Source organism: Tupaia chinensis, unplaced genomic scaffold, assembly GCF_000334495.1.
Source record: "Tupaia chinensis unplaced genomic scaffold, TupChi_1.0 Scaffold000622_1, whole genome shotgun sequence".
Taxonomy (NCBI): Eukaryota; Metazoa; Chordata; class Mammalia; order Scandentia; family Tupaiidae; genus Tupaia; species Tupaia belangeri.
In genome coordinates, this window is record NW_006160142.1 from 6,970,914 (window position 1) to 6,982,684 (window position 11,771).

Consider the following 11,771-nt stretch of genomic DNA (forward strand, 5'->3'; position numbering starts at 1 on the left):
AAAAATAAATAAAGTTAAATAAAATAATCCTTAAGAAAAAGAATTATTTAATTTTTGGACCAGCAAATGGCGTAATGGTTACGCAGCTGGACTCCCACGTAGTTGACCACAGTTCGAGTCCCAGACCCAGTGCCTTAAAAATCATGCCAGGTATGTGTACCTGCTTGCCCCAAATCCCAACAGAACAGAGTAGAAAGGATTGCAACATGGCCATCCCCCTGGTGGGTGATTTCTCCATTTCTGTCTCTCTGTCTCTGACTCTCTGGCGAGTACATGTGCCCTATAGCAAAAAATCTCTCTTTAAAAAAAGAGAATTATTTTATTATGTTTAAATTTTACCAGAAAGAGACAGAGAGAAATGGAAAGTGAGAAAGCCAGTGGCAAGGTGCAGGACTTGAATCAGGATCAGTCATGGCTTGGTCCAGGACTTGAACCAGGACCTGTCATGTGCGATTCCTACATCATAACCACCATGCCATCTGTCAGACCCTTTTCACTTTGTGTTAAAAGTACTTTTTTGTTGTTACATAACTTACAGAGCCAACCCTGTAGCACAGTGGTTAAGCACTATGCAGGAGCTGGATCCCATATGGCTGATCATAGTTTGAACTGTGGTCCCAGAGGCTTGAAAAATATGCTGGGCAAGTATACCCACAAATGCCCAGAATTCTGACTAGATGAAATGTGGAGGGGAAGGAAGACTGAAGCACGAATAGACCCTACTGGCAGGGGGAATGTGTATTTTTTCTCTCTCTCTGGTCCATGTGCACGTTTCCTCCAGCAAAAACAACAAAACAAAAAAAGGCAAAAAAACTTTTAAAAAATAGCATCTAGATTGCATAGTATTTCAAGGTATGACATTCCATAACTTATTTAATTTTCCCCCACCATTGCACATTCTCACTAGTATAATGTTGGATTAGACCCATAGCACAGCAGTTAAACCCTGTGCATAGGGAGCCAGATCCCTCTTGTTTAATCACAGTGTGAATCTCACTCCTAGCAGCTTGAAAGACATACTGGGTATTTGTGTGAGTGAGTGCCTAAATCCCAGTGGGATGGAGAAGTGGAGGAAAAAGGATTGCAGCATAACCACGTCCCACTGAGAGGTGCTAGCTATTTCTCTCTCTCTCTCTCTGGCACTGAGAGGTGCTAGCGATTTCTCTCTCTCTCTCTCTGGCACTGAGAGGTGCTAGCTATTTCTCTCTCTCTCTGGCAAGCACACGTACCTTCTGGCAATAAAAGAAAAAAGGAAAAAAGAATGTTATGATGAATAAATGTCTAAATCAATTTTACCATTTTGTGTTAATATCCGAAATAACATATACTGGCAGAAAATACTGCCCGTAGGCCATATATAGGAGGAAGACACCAAAATAATTATAAAACCTAAAAATACAATTTTTTTAGTATTTTTTTTTACTTTTTAAAAATTTATTTACATTTAATCACACCTTTACAGAATACACACACACACACACACACACACACACATATAAATATATATATATACATTTTTTTTTTTTTGGAGAGGTTTTTGCTATAGGGTGCATGCGCTCACCAGAAAGACAGAGAGAGACAGAGAGACAGAAGGCGAAAAATCACCCCACCAGGGGGGTGGCCACACCACAATCCCTTCTCCTTCATTCTCCTCTCGGGATCTTGGGCATGCACACACACGTGCCCAGCATGGGTTTAAATCGCCTGGTCCAGGACTCAAACCACAGTCAACTACATGGGAGCCCAGCGACAAGCCATTACGCTAACTGCTGATCCCACAGTATATATTTCTTTTTCCAACACAAATACCATGCATGTCAGTCAAGACAAAGATATTACTATATATATTATCATCAGCAAATAGCTACTCAGTTGTCAATTAAGCATACTTTTATCATTTTTTCCCTCTTTTCCCTCCCCTCTTCCACACTAAACTTTTTTTTTTCATATTTATTGATTCACAAAAGATCTTACACTAAAAACATGGACAAAGCTAGAATACAGTGACAAGTTTTTTCTCTCTCTCCATTCTCCCTTTTACTAAAGAGAGATATAAACTAACTTATTTGATAAAAAAAAAACATTAGGTTAATCTCAGTTTGGTCTGCTAATTGCACAAAGCCCCATAAGAATTCAATTTCCGACGCAAGGCAACAGATACTATTGTACTATTGAACTTATGCAACTAATCATTCTGTGACAAAATAAGAATACTCACAAATATTTTCCAACTGCAAAGGGGTCAGGAAGGGAGAAAAGTTTTATTTTAAATTAAAAAAAAATCTTTTTTTAAACAAATTGTTGAACCTATCAACAACTCAAAAGAAAACAAAAATCCTTAAATATGGGAGAAAAAACATTGGAGAAAATCAGAAATGTCTTAGAAAAGTCATAGAATTCTATCTCATCAGTTCAGTCTCATATAATCTTTTGTTGAGTTTGCAGTGTTACTGTGGTCTGACTTTTCCATTAACATTCAACATTATTGATACTTTAGAACTTATCCCTATCATTAAGTTGGCCTTTTCCTTGGTCACTTTTTGTTCTCTTATTAGTCTGTTTTAGTTTTTCTGGTATAGTACTCCCTTCAGAACTTCTTGAAGAGACTGTCTGGTGTTGGTAAATTTTTTCAGGTTTTATTTATCTGAGAATGTTTTTATCTTTTCTTCCCATATGAAGGATAATCTTGCAGGATACAGTATTTTCGGTTGAAATTGTTTTTCACTTAACACTTTGAATATATTTTCCCACTCTTGCTTGTATTGTTTCTGATGAGAGGTCCAATGTTAGCCTGATGGGATGGATAGCCTTTGAAAGTAACTAGATGTTTTCCTCTTGCTAATTTTAGTATCTTGTCTCTGTCTGTGGTTTTGGTCAATCTGGCTATGATGTGCCTTGAAGATCTTCTTGGGTTGATTCTATGTGGGGTCCTTTGTATTTCTTGGGTCTAGATATTTGAATGCCTCTCTAGGTTTGGAAAATTTTCTTCCAGGATTGCCCCGACCCACAGGACAGTCAAACAGGTACCTGGGTGAGAATGGAGAAAAAGGGGACCCACACATATACAGGCTCACAGAACTCCCACAGACATACACAGAATGGAGACCAGAGGAGGTGCTGATCAAGTCTTCGTTTATTGCAGAACAAACTGTGCTTTATATACAGGCTGGTGGGCACCAATTGGTTGCCCAAAAAGAGATACAACAGTATGAGCCAATCATTGATGTGGGTGGACCTCCCACTGCCTAGCAACAGTTGGTCACATGATTTCTGAGACATGGTTTGCTCAATGAGGAAGTGAAGCCTAAGGTTTCTAAGATGGCAGACAGCTTTAAAGATGGCTTCCATAGGCAATGCCCTCCAAGAAGGATTTCATGGAGTAGATTATCAACGCCCTGTTCAGTTTCTTCACCTTCTAGAATACCAATTATCTGGATGTTTAGGCATCTAATGATATCTAATATTACTCATACATTATTCTCAATTTTTTTGGTTATTTTCTTAATCTTTTCGGTGAATTTTTCTAGGTCAGAGGTTCTGTCTTCTACATCTGAGATTCGATCTTCTGCTTGATCTAATCTGCTTCTAATACTTTCAAGGGAGGTTTTGATTTCCTGTATTACAACCTTCATCTCTAACAGTTTCATTTGATTCTTTTTTTATGGTGTGTATTGCCTTTCAGATTGTGGAAGAACTTTCTCACCTCCTGGAACTTGTCTCTTTTCTCCTGCATTTTCTGGAATCCGTAATCTCTCTTCTCTTACATCTCTGTTAGCTTTGTCACTATAAATATCCTAAATTCTTTACTTGACATTTCTACAAGTTCCATTGTACTGTCTGTGGATGATGAACGGCTGTTCTTTCCCCTTGGGTGAGAGGTATTTTCTTGCTTTCCCATATTTCTTGTGCCTCTGTGGTGGTTTCTGGCCATCTGATGGATTATATGTTACTTCCTACCTTCTTGAAGTTAATTGTTAGAGGTGTGCAGAAGGAGATGACCTGCAGTATTCCTGCAGTTCCATTTCCCTGATCTTTACCAAGAAACCTGCATTTTTGTCAATGGAACTGAATATTACAAAGGCCTCACAGTTTCAAGGAAATAGGTGCATCTGGGCTGAGCTGTGGGGTTTCAACTAAGAATTCAGAGGTCTGTGGGAGATAAGCTGTGCGTACTTTTTCACCGCTGCTCACTTTGAGGACTCTGATTTTTAGTCATTTGGTGGTACATTCAAGTTTAGCTAATTTGAGATTTCTGCTACTGTAAACTCATATGCTTCATATTACTGTGAGGTACTTCCATGCCTATTTCTCCTTTACTAATGTGTTTTGCAACATAATATCCACAGAAAGGAATTTCAATTTTGATTTATAAAGATGAGGTTCTCCCTTTCTGTACCAGTTCAGTGGGGGTTGAGGATTTCTATGACCCTAAAAGTATTCAAATGTTTTGCTACTGTGCCTCTAGACCTGCCTAGACACTCAATGTGTGGAAGGTGAGAAGGAAGGTTAGAAAGTTGGGTAAAAGAAATAAAACAAAGGGAGAAAGACAAAAACAAACAAAACAAAACACTAAAAAGGGGGAAAAACAAATATTTTTTAATAAAAAGGCAAAAATAAAATGAGTATCAAGTGTGCCATGTGAAAGGGGCAGAGGCCTTCCAGTTAAAGGGGCAGGGCTAGGCCCACCTCAGATGCACATGGATTCTGAATTAGCAAGAGAAAGGAGAGACAAGAGACAGTATCTACAGATTTAAAACACACACACACACACACACACACACATATATATATGTATATATGAAAAAATTTCAAAAGAAAGCGGGGACCAGCATTTAGCGTAATGGCTATGTGGGAAAGACATTAAGAGGGCACACTAGAAAGAGCTCCGTGGTTTGTGGAGTGGAGAAAGAAACGGGAAGGGACACAACCTTCTTGCAACTGGCCTGCCTGAAAGGGACAGCACCTTTTACAGATTCCAAAAACTTCCTCTCCGCACCCCTTCACCAACATTCCCAAAGTCCAAACATGGAAACTACAACTACAACAGATAACCAGTCTGCCGGTTTCTTTCTAATGTGGCCTCATTCTTTTATTTTAAATAATCAGTTATTTTTTAAATTGTTATTATTACTATTTAATTTGCTATAGAACATGTGCGCTCACGGGGATGGGGGTTAGGGTGGTAGGGAACGTGAGAATGCCGCCAGGTCCGGGACTTGAACCAGGGTAAAACATGTGGGAGTTCAACGCCGAAACCACCACCACGCCAGCTGTCCCCCAGCCCCCAATCCCATGTGTTTTCATTCTGCATTTGAAACTCCTGAAATTCTCAATACATTAATAAACCGTTTCATGCTAAGATGTGGCACACCAAGCCCAGAACCTTCCTTAGGGTAGTAGAACGTGGAGGTTGAACGCAGGCACCGGCGGCAGGGAGATAAAAGACGGAACTCCCGCTTCTGAAGACTTCCCCTAGTCCAGCTCGCCAGGAGTTGGCCACAAAGACTCCCGTCCCAGGCCCAAGGTGCGTCTGGAAGCTCGCCGACCCTTCGCCCCGCCACCGCCCCGTACGCGAACGAACACCTCCGTGCTCCACCTCCCTTTCGCGTCTCTTCACCTTTTTTCCTAGTCACTTCCGGCTGGTTCCCATCCTTCCCCAAAACTCCACCTCATCCTTGTTCCGGTCCTCACCTGAATCCCTTTCTCTAACGCTGACTCCAATGCTTAGAGATAGTAGCTAGGGAACCTGGCAGTGGAACTGCATCTTGGGACAAGTAGTCCTAGCTAATGGGAGCAAGGGAAAACTACAATTCCCAGAAGGCACTTTCACTTCCCTTTGCCCCAAGGCCCCGCTCAAACCGCCCTCTAAGAGACCCTCTTAGCCACGTGGCCTGCTTAGTAATAGCCTTTTAAAAACAATTTAAAGGGATTTAAATATACCATCTCGAGAGCACTGCGACGTTCACCGTGAGGAGTAAACCCGGGCTGCAGAGCGGAGGACCGCGGTCACCACCGAGTCCGGCACTGGGTTAGACAGCCGCTCCGACGGCAGGCGGGTCTTGAACGGCAGTCAGCTATGTGGGAGTCCAGCACCTTAACCACCATGCCACCTGCTAGCCCCAGAGATAAACAAACTTCAAGAAAAGGAAATCTGGAGTGCGTGCTGTTTGGCCGCTCTCCGGCCCCGTTCTGGGGGGGGGGGTCTTCCTTTACTGAAGCCCCCGGCCTAACCTGTCTCTTCCTCTTCCTCATCCCCAGGTGGGATCGCCACCAAGATGCAGATTTTCGTAAAAACCCTCACAGGGAAGACCATCACCCTCGAGGTACGGGCCCCGCGCGGGTGCAAGCCAAGGCCTCATTAAGGTCTTTAGGTGGATTTCAGGACCCGGGCTGCTTTCCAAGCCTCCGGGCGTGCTTCCGAGGTTGAGTTTTGAAATTATGCCCCGAGTAGAGGGTAGTTTGCTGCACAAGGGTTCGGGACTGGCTTGCGGTGCCTAAAGTCTGGGCCTGTAACTCTCGAGTGATGCGGCCGATACGCCAAAATGGGGCCGGCGTCAGAGAAGAACACACACCTCGCCGAGCTGGCGCGAGCACGTGTGGCTCCGCTATTGCCGCCTGCCTAGGCCCGGGAGGACGCCGATTGGGTGGGTGGCCGGCCAGTTTTCTTGTGTAGGCTTCAGTCCCCCACCCTGTTCGGTGCTGTGGTAATTGCCAAGTTTAACTGAGTGAGTGTTCCCTCTCGAACTTGTAACCAATGTGCTTGCATTTTTTAAACACAGGTTGAACCGTCGGATACAATAGAAAATGTAAAAGCCAAAATCCAGGATAAGGAAGGCAAGTAATATTTGGTAGTTCAGGAAAATCAACCTGTAGAGACAGGAACTAGGTATATCTGCCCTGGGGGTGGGAGTAGGGAGGAGTCAGATTGAGAAAGAATTCTTTTGGAGGAATATTATAAATGCTTACCAGCCTGCTTAGACTGGAATCTCTGAGATGGAGTTTACAGTGCCAGTTGGGACTTTAATTCTCTATACCTGTTTCCTTGTCTCTAAAACTAGGTTGTTAATATTATCAAGTATAAAGATTGTCATTAAGATAAAATGCAATGAAACTTGTAAATATCCAGAACCATGCCTGTTCTGTAGGAGGAGTTAAGTGATGACTACTAGTACCAATGATTTGATTCAGAATTGTTACTCTGTAAATGTTAAGCAGATATCACTTGTTTTGCTGCAACTTTATATTGAGTTTTTTCCATAGGAATTCCTCCTGATCAGCAAAGACTGATTTTTGCTGGCAAACAGTTGGAAGATGGGCGTACTTTGTCTGACTACAACATCCAAAAGGTCTGTTTAGAGGAAAGAGCAGCACCTTAAAAATAAACATTAGGACATTTTGACACAGGTGGGGAATATGCATGTTAGCAATTGGTTCCCAGCGACTCCATTCATATTTTAGAAGCACTACTATAGTTTCTCACATTCCAGATTTTGCAGGTTGCATCCCATGGTGTAATTTAATGTAATCTTTAGTCTCCTCTAAACTAGTTTATAATTAGACACAGATGCTTCCCTGACCTAACAGTGGTCTGACTGACCCTTTTTTTTTTTTTTTTAACTAAATGATGGTAAAAAAGTGATGACAATCAAAACTGTACTTTTGAGTTTCCAGTGAAACTTTATTACAATAACTTTATCATAGAATAAGCTTTGGGGCTGGCTCTATGGTGCAGCAGTAAAGTGCTGCTCAAGAAAAGCAGGCTCCTACATGGCAGCCCTGGTTTGATCCCAGCACCATCAGCTGTAACATGCCAGGCTTGCAACTGCAGGTCCCCCTGGGCTAAAAGACTGGTAGAGGGGGGTCTCAGTATGACCAGGCTCTAGAGGGTGCCCATTTCTCTCTCAGATGCACTTGTGCTCTCTCATGATTAAAAGAAAGTTGAATAAAACATTTGTTAGATGATTTTGCCCAGCTCTAGGCTAATGAAAGTTCTGAGCATGCCTAAGTTAGGTTAGGCTAAGTTAACCATGTTTAATGGGTTAAGTATGAAATGTATTCTCTACTGAAGGTACTTTAAACTCACAGTGGGTTTATCTGGATGTAATCCCATTGTAAGTTGAGCACCTGTACTACTATTACATGGGCAAAATACCTCATATGTGCTGTTGTACTTAATTAAGAGATGTGTGATAGTTGGTTTTAATGCATCATGAAAGCCTCTTTGGTCCTTGTTGCATTAATAGGAGTCCACGCTTCATCTTGTGTTGAGACTCCGTGGTGGTGCTAAGAAAAGAAAGAAGAAGTCTTACACCACTCCCAAGAAGAATAAGCATAAGAGAAAGAAGGTCAAACTGGCTGTCCTGAAATACTATAAGGTGAGCTAGCTGAAATCTGTCCGGTGATAGGCAAAGTATCAGCAAAGGCATTTATTTGGAAACCCAATTATAACTAGTCAGTAATTGGACTTGAATATCCAGTATTGCCTACTTTGGGTTCTGGAAATGAGACTGGCAGAGTTCTATTTGTTTTTCCTGTTTGATATGTGAAAGAACTTATATAATGGCTCATCTTCAGCTACTTGTTCCAACTAGGTGGTCTTAGTTTCATCTACCACTTTGCAAAGGTGGACTTTATTGTACAGATATCTAATTATTTCTTGAACTACTTGTAATTATTGGTGAGAACTTGGGGTGTGCTTTAGTTTAAACCACTAAATACCACCAGTGTGGTTAAAGGGTTAAAAACTGTTAAGTGTAGTAGCATGTGCCTATAATCCCAGCTACAGCAAGAACTGAGGCATGAGGGTCATTAGTTCAAGGCCAGCTTGGGCAAGGTAGCCGTACTGCCACTTAAAAGAGAAATGGCCTGCCCTTGGTGACACAGTGCAATACAGGAGCCATGTGGGTTCAGATTCTAGGTCAACTTCAGTACATTCATGGTCATGGAAAGCTGGGGTTTTAAGTATGGTAAGACCAAGTCAAGTTTTTCTCAGGAGCAATTTTCTTAAACGTGTTCAGTCAATTAATTTAGACTACAGAATATGTTGTAAAATTATCCTTTCATTTTCAGGTGGATGAAAATGGCAAAATTAGCCGCCTTCGTCGGGAGTGCCCTTCAGATGAATGTGGTGCTGGGGTTTTTATGGCCAGCCATTTTGACAGACATTATTGTGGCAAATGTTGTCTGACTTACTGTTTCAACAAACCAGAAGACAAGTAATTGTTTATGAGTTAATAAAAGAAAGGAACTAACCTTTAAATGTTGACTTTTATTGAAGTGATTTTTAAAAATGGTTTGGGGGGGGACCAGCAGATGGAGTAATGGTTACATTGCTGGACTCCCATGTAGTTGTCCATGGTTCAAGTCCCGGACCTGGTGGCTTAAAACTCAAGCCAGCCATATCCAGCATTTGTACCAAGAATCCCAAGAGCAGAAAAGGGATTGCCGTATGCTATATCCCACAGGGGTGATGCTTTCTGTCGCAAGTCTCTTTTGGCAAGTTCACGCATCCTATAACAAAAATCTCTCTTAAATTAAAAAAGATGGTTTCTGGGGCTGACACTACAGTTCAAATCCTGGACCCAGGGGCTTGAGAAACACTCCAGGCATGTGTGTGTGTGCCCAACATCCCAAGAGGAGAGAGAGCTGTAACCACAAGAGAAATGGAGAAGGATTGCAGTGTGGCCATTCCCCATGGGATATGCTTTCTCACGCTTTTCCTCTCTGGTAATCTATATGCCCTCTGGCAAGTTTTTAAAGGGGTTTTGAAAATTGGATCAATGGTCAGTTAGACCACTTCCTCATGCTAATGCCTCATATGAACATTGCTTCTAGGGATTGTGTGACCAGTTATTTCTCCCAGCTGCCCACATAGAAAACTATCAAACTACCTATACAGTTGGCACTTCCTTTCCAGGATTTCTGCATCCACAGGTTCAAGCTACAGATCAAAAATACTTTTATGTACAATTAGAATAGTACAGAATACTTGTATTAATAAGCAATATTGAGATTTTGGTGTGTGGGTATGTATGGGTTATAGTCAAATGTGTGTATATAAATATCATTTTATAGAAGGGCCTTAAGCATCTACAGATCTTGTTGCCTGCAAGGAATCGAAGAAATTTTGTGGATATTGTTAGTGACGACTACTTTGGCAGAAGAGTTGTGTTTATTGTTAGCTGTTTATAAGCAAGCCAGTTCGTACCTATCAGTTCTTCACCTCAGCACAACAGACTTACTAAACCAGGTAATACTTTGTGGTGGGAGCTGTCCTTTGCCTCAAGATTATGGACAGCATCCCTGGCCTCTACCCCTCGATGCCAGTATGCCCCTTTTGACAACCTCCACACAGTACCACATCCAAAAATAAATTGCCAAATGACCCCTGGGGGTGAAAATATGCCAGACAGAACAGTCTGTGTTTGTGTAATTGATAAAGACCTTGCCTTGGACTACTTTCATACTTGGGAAATGGAAAGGCTGAGTTCAAGCTGATGACTGAAAAATTCATTTTGAATACCTGAGAGGTTTCAGTGGGATGTTTTCTCTGCAAGGAAACATGACTTACTATTGAGCATAAACTCTTGGGGAAATTAAGATTCAGGACTAGCAGATGGCATGGTTACATCGCTGGATTCCCAGATAGTCTAGTGCAGTTCAAGTCCCAGACCCAGTGGCTTAAAACTTGTGTGTGCCCAAAATCCCAAGAGGAGAATAAAGAGATTGCAGCATGGCCATCCCCCCTGGGGAATTTCTCGCTTTCTGTCTCTGAGTCTCTCCAGTGGGCACACATGCAGATCTCTTTAAAAAGGTTTAATGTTTTATTACTAAGGATGAATCCCTAGAAAGGAAAGATTACTCCCTTGTTAACACTGAAAAAGTTTTTTTTCCTTTTTAAGAGGTATTTGCTCTAAGGTGCATGTGCTCGCCAGAGATACAGAGAAAGTGAGAAATCACCCCCCGGGGGGATGGCCACGCAGCAATCCCTTCATTCTCCTCTCTGGATCTTGGAGACGCATGCACACACGCCTGGCGTGAGTTTAAGCCACCAGGTTGGAATTGAACTGTGGTTGACTACATGGGAGTCCAGCGACAGCCATTACGACAGCCATTACGCTAACTGCTGGTCTCTGAAAAAGTTTTAATCAGTACTTAATTGGTATTTTGTTCATGGAATTCAATTCAGGGAGGATTAGTTTGCTTGGTACCATTTTTAACTAAAGCATAATGTGGGGAACTTTTTTTTTTTTGAGAGGTTTTTGCTATAGGGCGCGTGCGCTCGCCAGAGAGAGACAGAGAGACAGAAAGTGAGAAATCACCCCCCAGGGGGGATGGCCATGCCACAATCCCTTCTCCATTCTCCTCTTGGGATCTTGGGCACGCACGCACACACACCTGGCATGAGTTTAAGCCATCGGGTCTGGGACTCAAACCGTGGTCAACTACGTGGGGGTCCAGTGACATAGCCATTACGCTAACTGCTGGTCCCTTTTCTTTTTTTCTTTTTTTTGGAACATTTATTAAGCTCGAATTACTAAGTTCTGTGATAATGCTAATTCCTTTTTATATATTGCTGGTATTTTCCCTCCATGATTACTTGGAAGTATCCATAAATGACGTTTCTCATTTTTGTAGCACTTTCACAGTTCATTCTGAGGTATATTCACCCATGGTAGAAAAACTAAAGGTATTTTTTTTAACCTGTAGCTGTGAATTTTTATCTTCAATAAAGCAAAACTATATAATAAATTGCTACATAATAAATAAGA

At 41.9% G+C, this 11,771-nt stretch overlaps 2 protein-coding genes across 6 annotated transcripts in view; one reads left to right on the top strand and one right to left on the bottom strand.

Annotated features, from left to right (window-relative positions):
• Positions 1–6,051, bottom strand: part of CLHC1 (clathrin heavy chain linker domain containing 1) — a 59,316-nt gene extending 53,265 nt beyond the window's left edge. For 3 of the 5 annotated variants that reach the window (XM_006159036.2, XM_014591816.2, XM_006159032.2), the window contains exon 1: positions 5,618–5,934. The gene's annotated coding sequence lies outside the window, so the exon portion shown is untranslated. The other 2 variants (XM_006159034.1, XM_006159033.2) reach the window with 2 other exon arrangements.
• A 117-nt stretch (positions 6,052–6,168) lies between these two features.
• On the top strand, positions 6,169–9,259 carry RPS27A (ribosomal protein S27a). The gene is made up of 5 exons (XM_006159038.3): positions 6,169–6,323; positions 6,780–6,834; positions 7,261–7,346; positions 8,244–8,375; positions 9,070–9,259. The coding sequence occupies exons 1-5, from the start codon at positions 6,276–6,278 to the stop codon at positions 9,217–9,219; spliced, it is 471 nt and encodes a 156-aa protein (XP_006159100.1). The 5' UTR covers positions 6,169–6,275; the 3' UTR covers positions 9,220–9,259.
• Positions 9,260–11,771: the final 2,512 nt, after the last annotated feature.

Bases quoted from the DNA above. Each gene is read 5' to 3' on its own strand.
- RPS27A (XM_006159038.3), top strand. From the start codon at position 6,276: ATGCAGATTTTCGTAAAAACCCTCACAGGGAAGACCATCACCCTCGAG. The intron at 6,835-7,260 runs GCAAGTAATATT...TTTTTTCCATAG, and splicing joins CAAAATCCAGGATAAGGAAG to GAATTCCTCCTGATCAGCAA. The intron at 7,347-8,243 runs GTCTGTTTAGAG...TTGCATTAATAG, and splicing joins CTGACTACAACATCCAAAAG to GAGTCCACGCTTCATCTTGT.